This window comes from Spinacia oleracea, chromosome 6 (assembly GCF_020520425.1).
Source record: "Spinacia oleracea cultivar Varoflay chromosome 6, BTI_SOV_V1, whole genome shotgun sequence".
Lineage (NCBI taxonomy): Eukaryota > Viridiplantae > Streptophyta > Magnoliopsida > Caryophyllales > Amaranthaceae > Spinacia > Spinacia oleracea.
Window position 1 is genome coordinate 150,220,488 of NC_079492.1, and position 24,076 is coordinate 150,244,563.

Here is a 24,076-nt window from a genome sequence, read left to right on the forward strand (position 1 = left end):
ATATCCATATTCGGATTTAGCTGGTTATAAATACCAAGCCCCATAAAACCTCTCATCAGTCATCACCCAAACATCGGCATCAACAATTTCATCCGATCACAAAGCATTCGGCAAATCCAAGCTCAACAACAAGTCAACAATGGGTCTTCAGGTTTACAATTCTCTCTATCTCTCTCTAAATTCGTGTTGTTTTTTGTGTTTTTGCTTTGTAATCGTGATATTTACAGTACATAATTTCATATATTTGATCTGAATCTGTCGATAGCGCAATACATGTTCTGATTTATTTAAATTTGTTGTTCTATAATATTAGATCTGGAGTAGTGGATGATTAGCAAGGTTCATGCTTGAAATTTCACGACGAGCAAGTTTAAAGTTGGAGATTAGTGGAAGAATTGAATTTAATTGGAGTAATGCAGAACTAATTAACTAATTCTTGATGATTTAATCAGAGTGTGGAAAGTTTGAGATCGATTTCAAGGTAGATTCAGTTAAAAATAGACGACTTTGATGGAATCACTGCTTTATTTGCATAAGGTTTTAGTTGATGGCATGATGTTCTGGTAAACTTTTGTGATCACTGATCAGTGAAGTTATTAATCTATGTTTTAGTAGTGTTTGGGGAACCCTAATCATATTGCAGTGAAATTGGTTGCCTAAATTGAATGAACTATCAACTATAATGTGTGAAACTCGGTTTTATGCGAGATTTAGACCTCCATTGTTAGTTAAGGAGGAAAACTGATGGTCTGATGCAATATAACTCAGTGGCATTAGATGCAGATCCCCAATGGATGTGGCCAGCTTGAGATTTTTTAACTCAGGTAAATCTGCGTCGTTCCTCATGCCAAGGCTAACCTAACCTTATGCCGAGAAGGAGCTTAAACCGAGCCACCTTGTGATCTAGCCAATTAGACTTGTGAGTTTGTCAAAGGTTGAAAATTGGAATTGTTTCATGCTAAGAAGTTTTGTTTACTGGTGTTGAGTAGTTATGGTTATTAGGATTTTGATTTTGGACTTTCAAACACGGTTTTGATCGTTAAAGGACTTTCCTTTTGCCGTGCATATTATACTTCCTCCGTTTTTTAATACTCTCAACGTTAACATTTTACACTATTCACATATTCTACTTATAAGTAAGATAAAACATAGTCATGTAGGATCTTGTTAGATTCGTCTTAATCTGTATTTTCAAAATATCAATTTTTTATAATTTTTTCTTAAAGTTGTGCATTGACATGCGTGAAAGTGACTAACGTTGCCTGTGAGATCATCAGTTATACTGTTATACGCTTCTTTGTTCGTCCTGGAAGTATAGGATAGGATACCATAAGGCACAGATACAAATTGTCCGGAAATCATTTGATATGCTCGTCTTTTATATTGAGCTTCCAATATGCTTCTATGCCATTTAGTTGAACTTGTGAGGTTATATTTTGCAGGAAGATTTTGAGGCATACGCTGAGAAGGTTAGATCCTTACCTGCTGCTACTAACGATGACTTGCTCATCCTCTATGGGTTATACAAGCAGGGCAATGTTGGAGATGTGAATACCGGTTAGCACAAACTTCCACGTCCATTTGTCTTTTCGTTTTCTTCATGAATTAGTTTCTTTTTCTATAACCCTGTGTTGCTCCTTTACCGTCTGCAATTTTTGTTCTCTCATTTTCAGCGCGCCCTGGTATGTTTGATCTAAAAGGAAAGGCGAAATGGGATGCCTGGAAGGCTAACGAAGGTATAACAACTCAGAAATTATCATAGCAAAAAAAATCACTTCTTTTTCAGAGTTTCAGCTAGTTTTCTTTGCAATTTAGACTCCTTTCTATTCGACTTATTTTGTCTCAACTTAACTGAATTTATTTTGTCTGAAATAAGTCAAAATAAGTCGAACAGAACAAAGTCTTAGTCAACGCGTATTTTGTTACTTTATGTTTCTAAACACTCCATGATTTATTTTCTTGTTAACAGGAAAAGCTAAAGAGGATTGCATGAATGATTACATCACAAAGGCTAAGCAATTGTTGGAGGCAGCAGGTCTACCTTGTTGATGCTCGTTCCTGATGTATTAGTATTTGCTCTCTATTCGTGTTGTTTCTTCCTAAATTAATCAAATTTGACTGCTGTATGTTATTTAGTCATTAGAATGGATCTGTGTGTGTGAACTTTAAATTATAATCAAAGACCATAAGATTTCAGAATTTCAGTTTATATTCGTTTTCAAATTGCTGCTACTTTGTAGCTGATGAGTGATATGTGATTCCCCTCTCCCTCTTTTTTGTTAATGGAGAATCTTTGAAGGGCTAGCAACTTTAGCAACTTGGGAAAGTATCAAGTGTGCTGTGATTCTGTGAACTACACATATACGGAGTACTCCGTACGTGGCTACGTCTCTAAAAGTAGGGCTGTCAAATTGGGTCATCGGTCGGTTACAGATTGGGTATAATCGATTTGGGTATAATTAGATAAAGTAGTACGGGTCATTATGCTTATGCCGGATTGAAATGTGTGGATATTTTGTCCGCGTCACTTCGATTTTTGTCAGAAATCAGTTGGACCAGGTCAATTTTTGATTTCCCTACCTAAAAGACCGCTCCATTGCAACCTTTTGGGTCAACCCTTGAAACTTTGACCACATATACTCATTAGCCTATAAGAAATATTAGTCATATGAGATCGTGTTAGATTCGGTTCGTTCAATATATATTTTTAGAATATCACCTGTTTATAATTTTTACGCATATAGAATTAGATATTTACAATTGAATAGCAAGTATAGCATTTTCCAGCAACAAACCATTTTATCTGGTTAGATGAGTTCTGAATTTTCAGTGATTCTAGCTAGCATCAAATAACATGTAAACTTGAACATCTAGCAAACCAGATTACCATCTTCCACCAAAAAAAATCACTGTGTACAATTGGTACAAAGACAGCTTAGCTGATGCACAAGCTTCTCAAAATATAACTAGGGTCTAGGGGGTCAGGGGGAATTAATTAACATCATCTTTCTCTAAGGAATTATTTACCCTACCTACCTGATCCACACTATTAACATGGAAAAATTTGCATTTTTAGTTTTTTTTTTTTTACATGACATCCCAAAACCACTTCTTGGCCAAAGGATCTGCAAAATATCAGGGACATTACAATTAACACAGTTAATTAGAAATTAGCTGTAACTATTAACAAAAGGATATCTAGGGTTATAATAATCTCTTGCACGAGAAGCACCATCTCTAGCTAGAATCCCTTCAAGATCTCCCATAATTCTGGCCAACCATACTTCTAAGTTTCTTTGAATCTCTTTGAAGTTGGTCCGAATGCTGTCAAGTGAACTTCTTATGGCAATTTTGGTATCGATTCCCAGTTCGTTTCCAATACAACTAGTGTATATCTCAGTTTGTAATGTCGTAAGCTTCTTTCCGGTTTCTGTAGCACGTTGTTGTAGTTGAAATGCTTCAAGTAGAAACTCTGTTTGTCTTTGTGATCGAAACTCAGAACTCATTGTAGGTTCACTTGGATCACTAGCTTGCTGCAGGAACAAAGAAATACACAATTTAACAATCATATACTTTATGCAAAAGACTAAAATGATTATAATTATATATAAAAAAGAGGTTCTTTCTCCCTGTCCTGTGAATTCTAACCCCACCTATGCCTTTCTATATCCCCCTTTGTTAATCTGGTGTGATGGGTATATGTTCCTTAATGAAAAATAACAGATTCCATTTTCCAACTTTGATTCCATTTTCCAACTTTCAACGGCCTTATTGGTCGATGGTAAAAGTAATCACTTTCTTTCTATTCTCTAACATGATTGATGCCAAAGTAGTAAAGTATATGAGAATAGCCTGAAAGCTTGATGCCAAAGTAGTAAAGTTCATGAGAATTGCCTGATTAGGCACAGAAGTAACATCTTATCTTGTTAATTCCTGCTTAATACCACATCTTAAAAACACAAATTACACAAACTGTGATTTTCTTATCTTGTTTATCCCCGCTTAATACCACATCTTAAAAACACAAATTACCAATATTGCCATTACTTCCTCGCCTACTAAATCGGTCATCACTGGCAAGACAAATTCTCACGCCTAAGGGCCGAGTCTAAAGATTCTTGCACAAAATAAACCTGCATGGTTTTCATCGGTATAATTTTGATATTCTCAAGGTTCTCATTTCAAGGGTCTATGCTATGATGCTATCAGTTCAGAAAATGGTCCAGAGATAAAGAGTACAGATAGTATTAGAGAAACACCCAAGAAACAACCAAACTCTACTTTCAAGTGCTAAAAGTTCTAAATTACTAATAGAGAGTAAGAGCAAGCCAACAAAGAACTCCGTAATAAACAAGTTTTACATTTTTTTTAGGTGAAAGAATACAAGTTTTACATTTTTTAGGTGGTAAAAAACAAATTTTCGACTTTTTTTTAGGTGGTAAAAAACAATTTATCCAAAATATTACTTCCTCCATTTTTTATTACTTGCACAGTTGCACTATTCGATGTTTCACGCTTGCCAATATAAAACCTAAAAGAGAGTAACAACAAGCTAACAAAGAACTCCACAACAGATAGCAATTCTAAGAATAAGCGTTATTATTATTACCATCCTCCTGCAAAGGTCGTCAATCTTTCCGGAAAGGTCTTGATACCGCTTAGCTTGCTTCCTCATTGATGATGCCACCTTTGGTGAATTGCTCTTCCCTACTTTTTCCAGATTTAGTAGCTCTTCCTCAAGCACTTTCAACTTGGATGGAATTCCAGTTGATTCACCATCAACCTTCCACGGGGACTCCCTCCTGCAAAGGAAGAAAAGGTTTCTTTCTCTCTTTATCATTTTTGAAAATGAAATAACCCTATTATTTAGGTGATCATGCTAACTACTAACTAGGGTGCTAATCTAGGCCACTTCTTAGGCCTTCCTCGATTAGTCTTAAGTCTTGCGTTCGGCAAGTCATGATATGGGCCACTTCTTAGGCTATACTATCACAATTATTAGATAAAAATAAATTTCAACAGATAAACGAAAGAGATTAATTTAACGAGCAGTATTATTTATATCATAAAAATTGTTAAGGCATTTAGGAGCCAAGTAGAATAGTTACTACTCATTTGCAGCCATTGAAAATGATAAGTACTTTCATTTATCAATAAGCACAAAGAACGTGTTTAGGTTCAGCTTCAATCCTTCCCATTTGTGAATTATGTGTCAGAGAGCAGAATGTTTTTACCTTACTACATAATGCTTCACATGATGTGTGGGCTCAATTGAATCGTATTGTACATCCTGCAATGAAACAACATTTTTCCATATAAGACTCTCCACCAGCTAAGTAAGCAAGAAAACAGCACGTCATACAAGACTTTCTTCACTTACACGAACAAGCATAGCCAGTATTTTTTCACATACGATAAAGGTTTAAGAAAAACTATTCTGTGATGCACGGATAAAGACTGGACATCTCCAAGTTCCAATAGAGAATCAGAGATCTTGTATCTCATTCGATGTTTCATCTTATAACTCGTGTTTTCTTTAAGTTTGGTGACAGGTCAAAACAAGAAGAGGTGGGACTGTGTGTTAAAGATGGCAGTGGGCCGGGCCCATGTTAGGCCCACTCTCCAGCGTGTCGGGCCGGGCTGAAAAGTTCAAAAGTTGGCCCGGGTCCACGAGCTGTCTTGCTGAGTCGGGTCGGACCGTCATATCTAAGTCAATTTTACTAAATTTAGCGTGATTTGTCATGCTATTTCCCAAAAAAAAAGCGTACAAGGCCCGGCCAACGACTTTGTGCTCGTGCTGGTCCGGGCTTTTCTGGGTCGGGCCTCGTGTCAGCCCGGCCCACGACCATCTTTAGTGGGACACAAGATGGGAAGAACAAGAGATATCAATATGGGTCTTATGGTACAATAGAAAGTTCAACTACTAATATGGCCAATATCAGAAGCCTGAAAGCTTGTTACAATGCATAAGAACAAATACATTTGGTTATTGCTACAATTACAAACATTTTAAATTTCAGTAAGAGCACAATAATATGGCACCACCCTATTCATTCATGCAACTCAAGGGAAAGGATAATGGAAACTACATGACATCATGTACTCTCTAACCACGGAGGATAAGTGTTAACACTATCCAAAAACTTCTCAAACTGGTTGGATTGACCTAAAGTCATGACTTTGGGTCATGATTTTCTTCTTCAAGTTTTCTGCTCCTTATTTCTCCACAAAAGAAAATAAGTAAATCCAATCATCTCTATTCCCCAAAGAACAAAAGGAACAAAAAAAAAGGGGGGGAAATCGAATTTTATCGGTATCATTATCATATTAACAGATATACCAACACAATCAGCAACAAAATAAATGTACTACCACTTGAATTCTTGTACTCCCTAATCAAGATGGAGGTTCCACATGATTACTAGGATTACGACGCAACGAAAAATCACAAAAATGGAATGAAGGAAACACAAACAAAGATAATTTTACCCTACACATAGTCGCAGACACACAGTATACACACCACGGAAATGAAGGATTGAAGTCCCACTTACAGCTGGAAACTAACATTATGATAGTTCAATCCAGAGTCCAAACATTAAGACCCCGTTGTGGGGAAAAATTATATCACCACAATAACACATATGACACAGTCACACAGGACGGTAGGACACATCAATTCTTTCACATGTTGCACAAGAGACAACATTATATCCACAAAAAACATCATTACACGGATTATGGAACCATAATTCATAAAACACCACCAACTTGAAGACTACTCACTTATAGACCTGGTTATCAGACAAGATAGCGGTAGCTCAATGGATATATCATTAGGGTCAAGTTAATGTGGTTTTTAATTTTTATTGGGTTTTACTGGACGTGGTAGGGTCTTTTATTGGACATGATCAAGATAGGGTCAAACTAATAACACAATAATTTTGAAAACTGAAATAGTTATGATATAAAAAAATTATGTGTATAGCTTCATATTCACGTACGGCTCAAGTTTTTTCACTTTTCTTTGCTCGTTTATTGATCCGCTCACTATCGGCTTAATATTGACATGAAACCCATTATTGACCCGCTAAAAATGACCTTTTCATTAACCGGACAGCACCAACCCTGACCCGACACGCCCAAAGACCAATTCCATTCACTTATATTTAACCACATTTATAATGCATAAGTGCATAACCTACTCTTTCAATCACAAAACCAAGTGCTAATCACATAGCAACACTATAGCAACACATAAACCAACAACAAGTTCAACAACCCGTTTCGCTTCGAGGATTAGCATATACAAAACCTAGCACTAATCACACACCAACAGATAATTTGAGCAACATTGCAAAATTAAATCCAGCATTGATCATATAGAAGAGCAAAACAAACAATTTAACCCAAATTACCCTAAAATTAACATAATTCTGCTGGAAAATTGAAGGTAAAGCAAAATTTCAAAGCAAACCTGCCATAAATTAGGAGGACGGCTTTCACCCCAGAATTTTGAACCAGGAGACAAGTAATTAGGATCAAATCCATCACTATAATCACTACCCAGATTCGCAAATATCAAATTTAAACCACCACCAGGTCCACCACCACCACCACCTTCTTCATCTTCTCTACCCCACTCCCTCTCCTCCCCACTCACACTCGCAAACCCACCACCATTCTCACTCTCCCCATTCTCGCCGTCGCCACCACCCATCTCAGAACCCTTGTGCCGGGACATGAAATTGAGGAGCTCATCCCTCTCCCCAACTTCCCTCCTCAGGTCGTCGGACTCATCAAGGAGCTGCGCCTCGCGCGCCTCGAGCTCGGCAAGGCGGGACCTAAGGCGGGAGATCTCTTCAGCTGATTCATCGAGGCGGCGGAGGAGGCGGCGTTCTTCCTGCTGCCAGGCATTACGGTGGGTGGCGAAGATCTCCACTACTCGAGCGTTGGCTTTGGAGTCCTCTTGCCGCCTTGACCTGAGCTCGAAAAGCTCTTCCTCCGCCTTACGAAGGCGGTGGAGGAGGTAGTGGTTGCGGGACTGGAGAGTTGGCAGTAGAGAAAGAGCATTCTTAGGGAGGAGTGACAACAACACTGCAAAGCTTACTCCTAAGTAAGTTGAGTAGAATTTCTGGTTTTCTTCAGTTTCATGATTATGCTGTTGTAGTTGTTCAGAAGAAAGTGAGGGCTGTTGAGGATGTAATGATGCCGCCATTGAAGACGATGGAAAGGTGGGGGGGAGAAGAAGAGGAGAGAGAAAGAGAGTGGGATTGGAAAATGTGATGTGTTCGGCTTTTAGCGTTTTTAGTTTTGATTTGGGGGGTTGGGTTCAGCTTTTTGATGGACTCCTTTTCTCTAGCTTTTTGCTTACTAAAAAGTTTTTGGGAAATTTGTTAAAAAGGACCTTTTATAATCCAAATTTTGCGAGAAAGGACCTTATATAATTTTTTTTGCGAGATCACACCTTAATGTAATTTTTTTTGCGAGAAAGAACCTTATATAATTTTTTTTGTGAAATCACACCTTAATGTAATTTGTTTTTGCGAAAGACAACCAAAAGTAAATTTCCGGCATTGACTGAGCTTTTTCGGCAATTGACTTGCACGTGAGAAGCACGTGTGACATTATTTTTGCTAATCGCACCCAATTTTCCTCCAAAATTCAAGCTTTAAAACATAAAGTTGCAAAAAAAATCGAAATAAAATCAACTTTGAAAATTCAAGACTCGGGAAAATCAATGTCTTTAGCCAACGTAAGCCACACGTGCTGCTCACGTGCAAGTCAATGGCCGGAAAAGCTCAGTCAATGCTGGAAACATCCCTTAAGTCCTTTCTCGCAAAAAAAATTACTTTAAGGTGTGTTTTCACAAAAAAAATTATATAAGATCCTTTCTCGCAAAATTTGAGTTATAAAAGGTCCTTTTTGGCAAATTTGCCAAAGTTTTTTGGCCATATCTTTTTGTTTCAACAACTCTATGAAGGTGTTGTTTATTGCGACTAGTTTTAGCTTGTTTTTTATTGCCCGTAGTGTTTAAAAATTCTATGTCCAAACCCATAAAGTTGATACGGATTTTTGGATTAAATCGGGCTTTTTCAAATAGGTTCAGACTTTGGTCTAAAAATGTGTGTTTGAGGACGCAAATCCGCACTTGTTCGGGTTGGGCTACAGTTTGACCATGTCTAAATTTAGTGGTGTCGATACTGGTGTAGTTTTTCTTGTTTAGCAAACATCTGACAACGTATATAATGAAAAATTAACTTTAGAAAAAAAAACATGCATGACAAATAAAAATAGCATATACTTCGTAAAATGGGAGAGTAGGTACCTTCGTAACAAAAAAATCTAAACTTACAAACTTAAAAGTCTCACCTAAATTCATATTATCACGTACAAACAAATTCAACTCACATAAAAAATAAAAAATAAATAGAAAAACTTGTTCATCTTTAGTTCTTCTTTAATTTTTTAATTCGCGTAGGAAACGATTGTCGGGATCGGTTGACGGGTATAAAGCGGGGGCAGGTCCAGCATGAAATCCACGCTCATTCCATCACCCTTGTCAGGTACGATTCTTACTCATCCCCACCCCATCACCCGCCAAACCTTGCCCATCCCCGCCTACTTGGTATTGTTGTGAGATGGGTCTATCCTAAAACCCGATCCACTTACATCCCTGAATAAGAGTGTGCAAATTACATTTTCTGCAAGAAGATTGGCTACCAATTATATGTGTAAAAAACGAGACAGGAAACACAACATTATCCATACACGAAAGAAATGTGTTAGTGTTAAGGTTCTATCCCATTTAATTAATGGCCTAACACGAAACGAATTAATCTATTCGAGTGAAGGTGTTTCTCTTCCTCTTAAACCAATTAAGTGTCATGTGTAATCAGTTGTAAGAAGTTCAAATAAGTTACAATCATATGTAATAAAGTCGATAAGTTCAAATCATATCCTATAAGTTTATGTTCTCAAATTATATAGTTTGGGGTATAAACAATGTCACTCGATCGTTCTGACTGCAAGTTTTTTCAATTCATGAAGATCCCACCAAAGCACCTTCTCTTTGACCCAGTTTATAGTGAAGAGAAGATATTCCCACTTCAACCTATTGCAGTTTGAAGGCTGGAGGAACCTTAACAAGGACCATAAGAAATTGCGCAGAGGGAGCGAGCGAGCGAGCAGAAGAATGAGCACGCACCCTCTGTTCTTGTGCTCAACTACTGAAGGAATTTGTGCTCATCTCATTGGAATCCCTTTGTTTTTGTGCTCACCCGTTCAAGGAATATGTGTTAATCTCACCAGAATTTGGGGAATGTAGTTAACTAGTTACGTGGTCGCAATCTTTCAAGTTCTACCCGGTGAAGAGAATGTACCGTTAATGAGTTATGTCATGTTCTTCAGAGCTATATTTGATTGAAATGGACTGAACTGCATAAAGCTGAACTAAACTGAACTGAAATTAACTAAAAAAAACAGGGTCTTAGTGTTGAGGTTCTCCAATTAGTTTATTTTCGACGCAAAGTAAAGTTGGCCGTGGGTCGGGCCTAGCTCACAGGGTGGGGCCACACTTGGCCCGTTCTCCACCGTGTCGGATTGGGCTAAAAACTTCAAAACAAGATCCAGGCCCGGCCTAGACCCACGGGTTGTCTGGCCGGACCGGGTCGGACCGTCATGCTTAATCCTAAATTTACTAAACTTAGCATGCTTTGTCGGATCGAGTCGTATCGTGCCTTATTGTGCTTTTTCAAAAAAAAATACAGCCCGAGCCCGGGCCCGTCCCACGGTCATCTAGTAGCTACAATTTCTTTAAGACGAAAATCCGGCCCATCTAGACGTTAGATGATACTGGGCCTGGGAAAAGGCTCAGAACTTACGGGAAAAAGCTCCCAATTTTTTTGTGACGTATTAATTGACAAAATGAAATTTCAAAAGAGGCAAAAAAAAATCAATTACAAGAACCAGACTCTAATTTAAACCAGCTAATGGAGAAATATTTATTGGGCCACAAAAATTTCTTTGAAATTCTAAAATTCTAAAAAAATTCAAAATTCAGCGTATCGAGTACTGCGTATCTTGCTCCCCAGGTGAGTCTCCTCTACAGCATTTCTTCGCATTTTTATTACTTAATTGCTGCAAATTGTTAGTATTAATTCATTGAATTGACAATTTTTGCATAGTTTTTGGAGTTATAATTTTGAAATTCCAAAAGGGGGAACTTCAAATTTAGCATATCGAGCATTAGAAGTATAAATATCGGCGAATTGGTGTTAATTTTGGTAATACTTTTTGAGAAAATGGAATAGTTTTTAGGAATTATGTTTAATTTTTGTTTTCTCTGATGCAATTGCTAAAATGGTAATCACAGGTATATGATTGGGTGAACTGATTAGTAAGCATGACTATTCTCAGCAGATTCTTCCACAACAAAAGACCCCCAGATGGGTTGCTTGAATTTTCTGATAGAGTTTATGGTGAGGAATTTGTTTCATTTGTCTGTATTTTAGCTGCTTTTTATGAATCTATGATGGTAGTTTTAACTTTTAGTGTTTTGGCTTAGTTTTAGTTTTTGAATGGTGTAGTTTTATTTATGCTTCTCCCTAAATGGGATTTAACCGTGATTGCTTGCTGTTAACATTTGAAGTTTATCATTGAAGTAGTGTTCGAAATCGAAACTCAAGTGACAAATGCCATTTCACATTGGTCTGTTTAGTAGTGTTGGTGAAATGGCTGAATGGAATTAGCTGTATACTTACAATTGAGAATTTATCTGGGTATACTTTTTTCTCTATGTCGGTGTAACTCATAGGACAATCTCAGGTACTTGTGTCGTAAAGGGGTACATGTCCACTGTCCGGGTGTCACACTGTGTTATTTCATGAAAAATTTGCATGGTTTGGTCTAAAATGAAGAGTAAGTGTCTGTAATATCCATGTTGGATTGTCTTTTATCTGGTTTGGTTTCATTAGTGAAGTGAGGAATCCAAGTAACATAGGTCTGTACTATCTTGCAGTTTTTGATACTTGTTTTTCTACGGATGTTCTGCGGGATGGAATTTACCAAATTTATCTTCACGAGGTCATAAATGAATTGCGTGAAGCGTTTCCTGATTCGTCCTTTCTTGCTTTCAATTTCCGAGAAGGACAGAAGCGTAGTTTGTTTGCAGAGACAGTAAGTGGATATGATGTTATGGTACTGGACTATCCTAGGCAATATGAGGGCTGCCCCGTGTTGCCATTGTCACTGGTACACCACTTTCTCCGTGTTTCTGATAATTGGCTTTCGGGGCATAATCAGCATAATATTATTTTGCTGCATTGCGAGAGAGGTGGTTGGCCACTTTTGGCATTTCTTTTGGCTAGTTTTCTGATATTCAGAAAATTAAATAGTGGTGAAAGGAGGACTCTTGAGATGGTCCATCGCGAGGCCCCAAAAGGGTTTTTAAAGCTGTTATCTCCCCTAAATCCGTTTGCTTCTCAACTCCGCTATCTTCAGTATGTTTCAAGGAGGAATTTATCTCCAGAGTGGCCACCCCCTGAACGGACACTTTCCTTGGATTGTCTTATTCTCAGAGGAATACCTAGCTATGATAGCCACAGTGGCTGTAGGCCCGCCTTTCGCATCTTTGGCAGAAACCTCCATAATAAGGATGGGTTATCAACTCAGATGCTCTTCTCTATGTCTAACAAGAAAAAGAGCCTTAATCATTACCGACAGGTTTTTGTTTATGAATTATGAGACGTATCAAATGTTTTCTTAATATCACTACTACCATCTGCTGTCTCTGACATGGATGATCTTTCTCTGCAGGCAGACTCTGATGTGATTAAAATTGATATCCAGTGTGTGGTGCAAGGAGATGTTGTACTTGAATGTGTACATCTAGACTTGGACCTAGAACGAGAGGTTATGATGTTCAGAATAGTGTTCAACACTGCTTTTATTAGGTCAAACATTTTAATATTGAACTGTGAAAACTTGGATATTCTCTGGGATGCCAAGGAACGGTATCCAAAAGGTTTCCGAGCAGAGGTGTGTGCTTTATAAAGGGTTGCACAACACTCGAGTTTCAGTAAATATTTTCACGGCCTCTTGCTGACTAGCTTGTTTCATTTGATGTGTATTTGAAAACCTAGGTACTGTTTGGTGAAATTGAGAGTTTGTCTCCCTTGAAAGAACCAACCGCAGTTTTAAATGGTGAAGAGAGGGGTGGATTGCCTATTGAAGCGTTTTCAGCAGTTCAGGAACTATTCAATGGTGCAGAATGGGTCGAAAATAGTGATGACGCTACTATGTGGTTGCTGAAGCAACTTTCTGTTTTGCAAAGTAGGCTAAGCTCAAATACATCACCTGCTGACTCAGAAGAGGCGTCAAGTGTTGCTGATTCAGATTTTTTTATGGAGCCTGAAAACTTTTATGAGTCATCAAACGCAAGTATGACAAATTTTCTTGATGATCCCTTGTCTCATGATTCTGCATCAGATGAAGCATCAGATCTCCTATCCAATCCTTCTGGAGATAAAAGTTTAGTCCAACATAGTGTTTATTCGGACCTTGAGAATGATGCTCTACATGATATGCCCACTCAATTGGAAAATGTTGCACAGGTCGATCTTACTCCTAGGTTGGTTGGACATGAATCTCTAACTGAGGTCAAAGAAAGTGCTTCTTCATCTTTTGTTGTCACTGATACAAACAAGCAAGAAGTTCTGCCAGCAGAAGCACTGTCTCCTCTTCCACCTCTTCCAATTGAATCAAGGACAGAATTGCCGCCACCTCCACCACCACCTCCTCCTCCGTTGCCTCCAGCTCCTTTTATGAGTTCAAATAGAGAGCGTGATAGCAGCAGCTATGATTCAAGTATTTCTACTCAGTCACTCTTTATGCCTCCACCTCCACCACCTCCGCCTATATCCCTTTCAAAGGCTACAGAATATAACTCTGTACCTCCTCCTCCACCGCCACCGCCTCCACCCTCTTTTGGGGATACATTTAACAAGTCTGTACCTCCTCCTCCTCCTCCCCCTCCACCGCCTCCGCCTCCGCCCCCTTTTGGGGATACAACTAACAAGTATGCACCTCCACCACCACCACCACCACCTCCACCCCCTTTTGGGGCATCAGCTAACAAGTCTGTACCTCCTCCACCACCACCGCCCCCGCCCCCTTTTGGGGTATCAGCTAACAAGTCTGTACCTCCTCCCCCACCACCACCACCTCCCCCTTTTGGGGTATCAGCGAACAAGTCTGTACCTCCCCCACCACCACCACCACCACCACCTCCCCCTTTTGGGGTATCAGCGAACAAGTCTGTACCTCCCCCACCACCACCACCACCACCACCTCCCCCTTTTGGGGTATCAGCTAACAAGTTTGTACCTCCTCCTCCACCACCACCACCACCACCTCCACCCCCTTTTGGGGTTTCAGCTAACAAGTCTGTACCTCCTCCACCACCACCACCACCACCCCTTTTCGGGGTATCAGCTAACAAGTCCTTACCTCCTCCACCACCACCACCACCTCCACCACCCTCTTTTGGGGCATCAGCTAATAAGTCTGTACCTCCTCCACCACCACCTCCACCATCACATGGTCTAAGTAATTCTGCAAAAGTAAATGCTCCCCTACCTCCCCCATTACCAACAAGGTCAGGTCCACCTCCGCCACCTCCGCCTCCTCCTGGGAATGGTAACCTCATAAGAATGCCTCCCCCTCCCCCACCACCTCCATCCAATAATTCTACAAGACCACCTCCCCCACCACCTCCACCTTCAACCAAAGGTACTTCCAAAATTACACCACCACCTCCACCAGCACCACCTGGTCCTATGCGACAAGTCTCAAAACCTGCCCCACCTCCGCCTCCTGCACCAAAAGGTCCTGGTCCCGGGCCGCCTCCACCCCCCGCACCTAAGGGAGGTGCACCACCTCCCCCTCCATCGTCTGTTGGAAGGGGAAAATCTTCTGTAGGGATGACTAGTTCAAGAAATAGACCTGCTTCTACAACGATAAAGAAGGCTCCATTAAGAGCTCTACATTGGTCAAAGGTTACTCGAGCAGTTAAGGGAAGTTTATGGGCTGATACACAAAAGCAGGAGAGTCAGGCAGTGTAAGTACCAGACTCATAACCTACACTGGTTTATCTTCTTTTTATCTGTGAATTATCGTGGTCTGCTTATAGCTACTGTCTGCACATGTGATATTGAAGTGCTACTTCTATTTCTCACTTTTCCTTTGCGTGTGTGTGTGTTCTTTTCCTCTTTTAAAATTTTAAAATTTTAAGGGCTCGACAGTTGCTAGTCTGGTATAGCATTGAAATTGCCTAGTGTATTTTCTTTGCTTTCTGATTGCAGGCACATGCTTACATTGACCGATGTCTTTGAATACTGTTATGTTTGCTTTATCTTAAACATTTGTGAGTATTGGAAAGTTGATTGCATAAAGTTTCACAGGGCCCCTGAGATAGACATATCAGAACTTGAAAGCTTGTTCTCGGCTAATACTGATGCAAGTGGTGGGGGTAAAGTAGGCGTTCGGCGTGGCACTAACGTTAAAAAACCAGAAAAAGTTCAATTGGTAAGTGGTATTGATCTACTTCGTGTATTTTAATTTTTGTTCCCTGTAAATAAATTCAATTCAACTTGGATATGATGACATATGGCATATTGCATTCTAGTTGTGTAATTACAGTTTATGACCATTTTTCACGTGACCTTAATCTCGTATTCTTTGTTGGTAAATTCTTGGGAGGAAAGAGGATAGCTATTACAAAGGTTTGAAAAATAGGTTTAACTTGTTCTTTTGAGTTGAGGACTTTCAACCTCCCTTATGTTGTTAGGCTAATGCTAAGTGAGATCTTTGCTGTGGATCCCGAGACAAATTTCTATTGGAAAACATTTCTGCGGTTTTGAGAAAAACCAAAGCTGTTTGAACTTTTGATTTAGAACTTTTGGGGAAGAGATAATTTGATCTAGTAAATTGATGATGCCCATGTGTTTCAGTGTTTGTATAAAAAATCAGAACTTGAAGCCTTGAATCATCAATGGGAATGGTATTTTATTCCTTGTTGTGGACGTCGTTGACTCGTTGGTGTTCTTTTTTGCTTCAATTGTAATTTTCCACTTTTATGCTAATGGAATGATGCGAAATGGAAGATAACTACTATGGTCATGAGCCTAAGTACAACTATTTTATACGTATGGCACAGTGACCAGCGAGAGCTATATTTGGGCTTCCCATTTGTTTTATTTTGTTACCTAGGATTTCTAACACATTTTCACTTAGTTTGAAGTTCGGACATTATTTCCATGTTTTCAGATATCCTAGATGAGTAGTTTTGGCCTAAAATTAGAAGGAAAGCTTTTAAAAACTAGGATGTATACTTATATGGTAGCGTTAATGGGATGTTATTTAATCTGATTGTACTGATTTCATGAATAGTAGCTTGAGGTACATAGGTTTATATTGGACTGCTTTCCTATCAGTCAATTTAATCAGTTCTGGTTGAAACGATATGGTTTCTATGGCATCATTGTTCTCAATTCTCTCTTGAAGTTTGCTTGGATTTGGTATAAATTTTAGATCTAATGTTGATTGAGTTTACCTATCACGTTGAGTAGTACCAATTACTTAATTTTAACTTCCCCACCCTTTACTGAAGAGGGTGTGTAAGTTTCAAATTACTAGTATAGTCTTTTCTAACACTTCTATCTCCACATGTTTTTATCCTTTCACAGGTTGATTTGCGTAGAGCTTATAACTGTGAAATAATGCTTACGAAAATAAAGATGCCTCTTCCAGATATGTTGGTGAGCTCTCTTGTATTTTCATGAATATACATTATGATTGGAGGTTTATAACTCTTGCCATCCCTGTCAATTCTATGGACCTCAGCTCCTCTTTCTCTATTTAACAAAATAAACAAATAAATAAAATGCCACTAGTAAAAGGAGACATACCAAGTTGGGTTTTTTTTTTATAATCAATGCTACACGCAGGAAGCCTCACAATTGGGTATATGTCTGCAGTCCAAATCCCACGAAGAATTGGTCATCAGTTTGTTGAGAAAAGTCATCTGTTAAGTTTTTATGTTTAACTTATTTGGAAGATCAGGATGCCTTGTGTAGACAGCTGTGGCATTTCGTTCCCCTTGCAGCAGCAATATCTATAGGAATGATTAGTCTTTTTCTTTGAACTGTTACATTACATCCCGACCATAGGACACCTTTACGTGCAGTTCCTGATTTTCTTATCTGTGATAGCTGTTACTTCTGTGCTCAATCAGGCTATTCTATTTAGCGAATGATCACTTTTAAGGTGCACAAATTTTGAGAATTGGACTGCAGTTGCTTACATGTTTTTTTCCCGGGTTGGGAGGATGCACATTCTCCTCTTCTCAGTGTGATGTCCATTATCTGGCGAAAATATATAAATTCTGACAGTATACCTCTCCCCTGAAATTTACTACCATATTATCTTTATGTTTGTACTTTATCTATTGCAGAGTGCTGTTCTTGCATTAGATTCATCAGCACTGGACATTGATCAAGTTGAAAACCTGATAAAATTTTGTCCGACAAAAGAGGAAATGGAAACGCTGAAGGTACTTTTTTGATGACAGCATTGTCTCATTTTTTTTTTTGTCATGATGAGATGCTAGTATAATTGGATATATTGTATTTTTGTACAATAATATTTGTTTTCATTGTGATCTTTGATATTGTTAATAAGGACAAGTGCTGAGCCAAAAATTACCGGTCAAATGTATGTTTAATTGGAATTCCCTTAAGTAATTTCTTGTTTAAGGTGATAGAGAAAAATCCGATAAAGACAAAATGTAAGACCCTTCAGACCTACATTTATAACATAACTTTTTTACTCGGGGGTAGGGGAAAGTAAATAGTAACCCAAACAATTTATTGTGTCCTAAACCAATGGTATCTTTAATGTTAGCAAGTTTATTCTCAGTATCGTCCAAATGTGGTTTGGGAAAGTAACTAAATGACTTTCCAATCTCCACAATAACAAGTTCACAGTTGCACATATTTGAATTCGTGTTTATCCTACTTTAGTGGGTTGATTCATAAGTAATAATGTAATATGGTGGGTTGGTTCTACCATTGAACGGTAATATGGTATCTTCCACCATTGTGTCATTAGCTGTCTGATCGTGGTATGAAATCGTGGCATAAAACAAACTTTCATTCGCTTGGTGTTTTTTACGTTTGCCTTATCTTTTTCTTCTGTTTTACGCTGTTCAGAATTACACTGGGGATAGAGCTATGCTTGGGAAGTGTGAGCAGGTAAGTTCTAGACTTGGAATGTCTTTATTATTAGACTGCAAAAGTCCTTCGTGTTACTTCTGAAACAGCTTGTCGCCATGAACATTTCAGTTTTTCTTGGAGCTGATGAAGGTCCCACGAGTTGAATCTAAATTGCGAGTATTTGCTTTCAAAATTACATTTTCTAGCCAGGTATATGGTTCTTTAAGCAATAATAACACGCCGGTTTATACTTTGTCTTGAAATAATTCTACTAGTAGCTCTATGTCTGCTCTTTGTAAACTTCATGTGACTCATGCAGGTTAGTGAATTGAGAGGCAACTTGGATACAATTAATGCTGCTTCGCGAGAGGTATGTTTAACTTAAAAGATAGTGTATTTGACTGGACTCATCTCCCTGTTCCGAGTTAATTAAATTTTCTTGCCAATACGTGTAGGTAAGAGAATCTGTGAAGCTGAGACAAGTGATGCAGACTATTTTGACATTAGGAAATGCATTAAATCAAGGCACTGCAAGAGGTAGAGAATTACATATAAGTTTTCTTGTAATAGTAATATTTCTAAGTTGATCATCATCTTTGTTTAAAAGTTATTATATTTGAACTTGTCTTATGTACCAGGTGCTGCTGTTGGATTCAAACTAGACAGTCTTCTTAAATTATCTGATACACGTGCCAGAAACAACAAAATGACCTTAATGCACTACCTTTGTAAGGTATGTAGTTGAAAGAACATGGTAGTATGGAGTCCCTTAGTTATGTAAACTGTAAAGTATTTTGTGTATACTTATCTTTTGTCTAAGTAGAATGCTCTAATCCTTCCTTTAGATATCTTTTATCTTGTCTCTTCTAAGAATGAAAAATACTTCTCAATTGTTTGCTCTTGCTTCCTGGACAATTATATTTTCTACGCCCTTTAGAATTTAATATTGAAATGGTGCGTTTGATTTTTTTAAGCTTCTAGCTGAGAAAATGCCCGAGTTGCTGGATTTTGACAAGGATCTTGTTCACTTAGAAGGAGCTTCAAAGGTTTGTTGATTATATGACTACTTTGTACTATTACATCAGTATTAGTTATTCTCAGTCTGTTTTACACGTAGTTTATACGTATTATTGTATCTACTTAATGCGTTGCTCTGCCCCTTTTTCTCAATCAACCAGATACAATTGAAATCATTGGCTGAAGAAATGCAAGCTGTGAGCAAAGGCCTTGAGAAGGTTGAGCAGGAACTTGCTGCATCAGATAATGATGGAGCTATCTCTACAGGCTTCCGGAAGGTGAGAACTGAGAAGTAAAACCTTAGTTGTTACTCCGCAGTTGTTAACTTGTTACTATCAAAACCTTGTTATTGTTTCATATTTCATCATAAGTGCATTCCACGAGCTGTGAACTTTTTTTTTTTTTTATTGTACACTGTCAATTTTTATTTGCTGGTTTGCCTGCCCTAGGAGCAACGTTTCACTTCAAATACTTTCCCGGATCACCTCCTTGCCGCAACCCAGTACAAATCAAACCACCACAAAAACCCCACCTCCAACCACCCAAAAAACCACCTCCACCAACAAAACCTCAAACCCGCTACTCGAAAACCACACCAACCACCCAAAAAATTCCCCACTACCCAAAAAATCGACCCAAATACCCAGAAAAATCACCCCACCTCCCTAAAAACCGACCCTAATCACCCAGAAAAACCACCCACCTATCCCAAAAACAAACCCAACCACCCGAAAGCCACCCAATCCGCCCCTAAAACAACCCAAACTACCCTGGGTGGATGTAGAGGTAGGATTACAGTGATGTCAAATCATAATTCTAAAACAAACAACATGTGAAATCAAAGACTTTTTACTTTCCTCTCTTCTTTCCCTTTCTTAATGTCATTCCCTTTCTCTTTGAAGAACCAAACGCCCCCTAAGAGAATGAAATAATAGAAACGACAGTTAAAATGGTAATTTGATAAAGTAAAGGGTTGTTGCAATAGGAAACTTCCAACTGTTTGAGGAGTACTAAAATGGAATATTACATAGTCATTGATGTGGGGAATTTTTCTGATGCTTCTTCCAACTGACTTAGTGACCTTAGGCATTTAAAACATTTTTCAAGGATACTGTATTGCAGCTCTGAGGCAAGTGATGGTGAAATCTCAGACTGAAGGTTTGGAAGTTACTTTGGAGAGGGAACAGACTAAGGGGCCGTTTGGTTGGGGGTCTTTAGCAAAGGGAAAGGGAATGAAAAGTATTCATTCCCTTTATTGTTGTTTGTAACACCATTTCAATCATTCCCTTTACCCTCTCTATTCCCCCAAAAACCTCTACCTTGATTCCCCACCCCCCCCCCCCCCAAGGGTTTTGTATTCCCTTTCCCCATATAACCAAGTACATCACCTGCTGTCCGGCCCAACCAACTAACCCGTGGTCGCCCCCTCCCAACCACTCGAACACCACCGTCACCTCCGAGACCACCACCACCACCTCCGATACCATCACCGTCATCTTCGAAAACCAACCTCGATAACCCGAGGTCATCTCCCCCAACCACCTGACTCACCACCTCTCACCGTCAAAAAACACCACCATCCCTCCTTAAACATGATTTTATATGGTCAATTTTGACTCACCACCTCTTTAAAACCTCAATTTTGACTTTCATAATAAACATCCAGAAGAGAGTAAAAAAAATAACGGCGACGGCGAGAGTGAAACTGGGCGGCAAGAGAGAAGGAGAGGAAGGAGGAGGCGGCGGAACGTGGGCGGAGGCAGAGAGGAAGGAGGGAGAAGAAAAGGTGGGCTACGGCGGAGAGGAAGGAGGGAGAAGAAGAGGTGGGCTGCGGCGGAGAGGGAGTAGGGACAAGGAGAGGGAAGGAGAAACGTGGGCGGCGACGGAGAGGAAGGAGAAACGTGGGCGGCCGCAGAGAGAACGAAGGTAGAAGAAGAGGAGGGCAACGGCGGCGGAACCGGGCGGCGGCGGGAGGAGGGAGAAGGAGAGAGAAGGAGAGGAAGGAGACAGACCTGAAAAAAAAAACCTACCCAAACAACTTAACAAATCAAAGGGATTTCCTTTCCTTACCCTCTCTTTCCCTTTGTTGATTCCATTCCCTTTACCCCATTTGAACCAAACGCCCCCTAAGTTTAAGTGCAAGGGTGTTTTGTGCTATTTCTTGCATAATATAAATGTTTTAGTCTTGTATGAAGACCAAATCATATAATGCAAGCAACATCTTAAAATATAGGGAGATTTAGCACAATATTTAAGTTGCCATTCTTGCATATCCATAATTTTAGTCTGCAAAGAAAATCTGACAGGAGAAAAACCAAAGTATCATGCTCTATTGACAGCAGAAATAACTGTATACAACATTTCATTGGTCAGTTGAACTCAAGGCTATCACTTTCATGCTTTAATATTTCCAACCATCACTGCCATGCCCATATATGAAGATTGGTTTTATGTCCTTGCATACTGTATATAGTTTGTTAGGAATGATTAGGATTGCACTGATTATATGGTGGTAATACTATCTTCTTATTAGTTGTAATCTGTATATATTTAATACCGAACATTTATCTGTAAATTTGAGATATGGTCATGTTGCCTTGTCAGGTCTTAAAAGGTTTCCTAGATACAGCTGAAGCTAAAGTCAGGTCTCTCACCACATTGTATTCAGAAGTGGTAGGTCCTCAGTTCACTCGTAGCTTGTGAAAGTTCTAACTTTACGAAAATAATCTGATTTATTTTTCATATTCTCATTTGCAGGGAAGAAATGCAGATTCACTTTGCCAGTACTTCGGGGAAGATCCCGCTAGGTGTCCATTTGAGCAAGGTTTGATTTGAACTCCTTATCGACTCTTGCTGTCTCTCTTTCTACATGGCTATATTTTTTTATATCAACGAGCCTGCAATACTAGAAACTCAGAAAGATAAAACAGGATCTTAACGATTTTGGAGTAGAGTAAAAGGGTTATTAGTTAGGCTGAATAGTCTATCATAGTAATGGTAAACAACTATTTGCGTAAAATATGGAACTGACTGATATACTGGTCAATTACTGTAGTTATATACTTGTATGCCCATGTTCATCACCCTAATGGCCCAAATTTGCAGTTTCTCTGGAGTTACGTTGCTCCGCATCTCTATCATCAGACAGATTGAAAATGCTCACTTCTATCTTGGAAATTTGGAATTCCTACTCCCTTATGTGATTCATATTCACATTTTTTTTATTCATGTGTCTATCAATGTACTGAAATTCTAACTCCTTCAGTAACCGTAAATTGCTGTTTACTAGAATCAAATTACCCGACTCAGACCCAATTGTACCCGAATTTTGATAATTTCATGACCCAAAGCAACGTTGAACTGAACTAATATTGATTGGTTTTCACTAAAATTCAGCATCCAAATTTGACTTAACACACCTTTCTTTCTTTAACACAGTCAAATTATTAGTCACATAGATATTTTTCTTAGGGCTGGCAATCCCTGATCCGGCCCGATAATCCGACATGAAGTTATTGAGAGAAACCCGAACTCGACTTGAACCGAACCCGGATGACCTGAATCGACCTGATTTATCATATTTTTTTAGTAATATTAAGTTTTACAATATTTCTGATATTTTTTGACACAACCCGAAATCCACCCTAACCTGACCCATTGACCCGACTTGCCACCCCTAATTTTTTCCTGTTTCTTTCTGCAGTGACACAAATACTGTTCGTGTTCGTGAAGCTGTTCAACAAATCTCGAGAAGAGAATGCCCAACAGGCTGAAGCCGAAAAGAAGAAGTTGGAGAAAGAAGCTATGAAAGAAAAAGCTGCTGCTACTTCTGCTGCAAAAAAGGAAGGATTGGATCTTGAAAGGTCCAAACAAAATTCCACAAATAGAAGACAATCAACACGGGTTATTGAGAGATGATCAAACAAATAACACAAGAAATATATAGAGATGGAAGTTCATCTTTCCATTGAAGCTTCTGGTTTGTGTTCAGAAATCTGGGTTACTCACTCAGATTATGAATGTTGAGGATCAGTTTACATAAAACCAGTTTACAAGGGTTCATGAATTGTGTATAATATCTCAAAGGTCAGAAATGAGTCTGTTTAGGCATCTTTTTATGCCTCTTAATGTTTCTGCAATTTTTCCTCTTTATATCTTTGATTTTTAATCATTTTGTTTCAAACATTTAGTGTTTACTGTGTATAGGATGTACATTTCTGTAATTACAAAGAGTTAGTAAAGTACTCGTATGAAATGATATACACGATTCCTTTCTCCTTTGCTCGATAGTCTAGTCTCTTTGTCTCGTCTCATATCATCGTCTGTATATCCTTATCGTAAAAAAATAGGCAACTTTTGTGTAAGATTGCCTTACCAGAAATACCATTTTGATTGCTTAACAAATTGGTTTTATTGCTTAACAAATTTATTTCATTGCTTAACTAATTGGTTCCCGTGCTTAGCTAATTAGATGCATTGCTTAACTAATTAGCTGTATTGCTTATAGTTCCACCGCTTATCTAATTTCTCCATAATTCTAGTGCTTAACTAACTACTCCGTAGTTACTAATTACTCTGTAGCTTAACTTATATGACACCAAAACGATTTTTCGGGTAAGACCACTTTGGTTCTATTGCTTAACTTATACACCAAGAGTCGAAGACGGCTCTCATATAAAAGTTTGTATAAGAAAATTTGCATAAAGTAAATAGTAATTTCCTCGTTTTAGCACTAAAGATTTATTTTCCCTTTAATTTCTAAATTCTCGTAATTTCGGGAGTTATGG

At 38.7% G+C, this 24,076-nt stretch overlaps 3 protein-coding genes across 4 annotated transcripts; 2 read left to right on the top strand and 1 right to left on the bottom strand.

Annotated features, from left to right (window-relative positions):
- On the top strand, window positions 1–2,209 carry LOC110801355 (acyl-CoA-binding protein). The gene is made up of 4 exons (XM_022006704.2): window positions 1–151; window positions 1,443–1,557; window positions 1,674–1,736; window positions 1,970–2,209. The coding sequence occupies exons 1-4, from the start codon at window positions 140–142 to the stop codon at window positions 2,047–2,049; spliced, it is 270 nt and encodes an 89-aa protein (XP_021862396.1). The 5' UTR covers window positions 1–139; the 3' UTR covers window positions 2,050–2,209.
- A 660-nt stretch (window positions 2,210–2,869) lies between these two features.
- Window positions 2,870–8,334, bottom strand: LOC110801350 (uncharacterized). The gene is made up of 4 exons (XM_022006700.2): window positions 7,478–8,334; window positions 5,235–5,290; window positions 4,610–4,802; window positions 2,870–3,533 (listed from the first exon to the last, which is right to left on the bottom strand). The coding sequence occupies exons 1-4, from the start codon at window positions 8,216–8,218 to the stop codon at window positions 3,171–3,173; spliced, it is 1,353 nt and encodes a 450-aa protein (XP_021862392.1). The 5' UTR covers window positions 8,219–8,334; the 3' UTR covers window positions 2,870–3,170.
- A 2,603-nt stretch (window positions 8,335–10,937) lies between these two features.
- On the top strand, window positions 10,938–23,578 carry LOC110801369 (formin-like protein 14). 2 transcript variants are annotated; one of them, XM_056833613.1, is made up of 19 exons: window positions 10,946–11,093; window positions 11,187–11,285; window positions 11,375–11,480; window positions 12,020–12,723; window positions 12,817–13,038; window positions 13,143–15,118; window positions 15,462–15,585; window positions 16,746–16,817; window positions 17,513–17,611; window positions 18,270–18,311; window positions 18,402–18,482; window positions 18,592–18,642; window positions 18,728–18,809; window positions 18,911–19,005; window positions 19,247–19,318; window positions 19,451–19,567; window positions 21,894–21,962; window positions 22,047–22,113; window positions 22,993–23,578. In XM_056833613.1, exons 3-19 carry the CDS (start codon window positions 11,405–11,407, stop codon window positions 23,205–23,207), a joined length of 4,164 nt encoding a protein of 1,387 aa, XP_056689591.1. In that variant the 5' UTR covers window positions 10,946–11,093; window positions 11,187–11,285; window positions 11,375–11,404; the 3' UTR covers window positions 23,208–23,578. The 2 variants fall into 2 exon arrangements, with proteins under 2 accessions (XP_056689590.1, XP_056689591.1); XM_056833612.1 differs by lacking the exon at window positions 11,187–11,285 and having other exon boundaries at window positions 10,938–11,093.
- The last annotated feature ends 498 nt before the right edge of the window (window positions 23,579–24,076 follow it).

What these genes read in the sequence shown, in the direction of transcription:
- LOC110801355 (XM_022006704.2), top strand. An exon ending in TGTTGGAGATGTGAATACCG is followed by an intron (nt 1,558 to 1,673) that starts GTTAGCACAAAC and finishes TCTCATTTTCAG; the next exon opens with CGCGCCCTGGTATGTTTGAT. An exon ending in TGCCTGGAAGGCTAACGAAG is followed by an intron (nt 1,737 to 1,969) that starts GTATAACAACTC and finishes TCTTGTTAACAG; the next exon opens with GAAAAGCTAAAGAGGATTGC.
- LOC110801350 (XM_022006700.2), bottom strand. Translation starts at nt 8,218, where the DNA reads ATGGCGGCATCATTACATCCTCAACAGCCCTCACTTTCTTCTGAACAA. An exon ending in GTCCTCCTAATTTATGGCAG is followed by an intron (nt 5,291 to 7,477) that starts GTTTGCTTTGAA and finishes GTTTCATTGCAG; the next exon opens with GATGTACAATACGATTCAAT. An exon ending in GTGAAGCATTATGTAGTAAG is followed by an intron (nt 4,803 to 5,234) that starts GTAAAAACATTC and finishes CTTCCTTTGCAG; the next exon opens with GAGGGAGTCCCCGTGGAAGG.
- LOC110801369 (XM_056833612.1), top strand. Translation starts at nt 11,405, where the DNA reads ATGACTATTCTCAGCAGATTCTTCCACAACAAAAGACCCCCAGATGGG. An exon ending in AGGAAATGGAAACGCTGAAG is followed by an intron (nt 17,612 to 18,269) that starts GTACTTTTTTGA and finishes TACGCTGTTCAG; the next exon opens with AATTACACTGGGGATAGAGC. An exon ending in TAATGCACTACCTTTGTAAG is followed by an intron (nt 19,006 to 19,246) that starts GTATGTAGTTGA and finishes GATTTTTTTAAG; the next exon opens with CTTCTAGCTGAGAAAATGCC.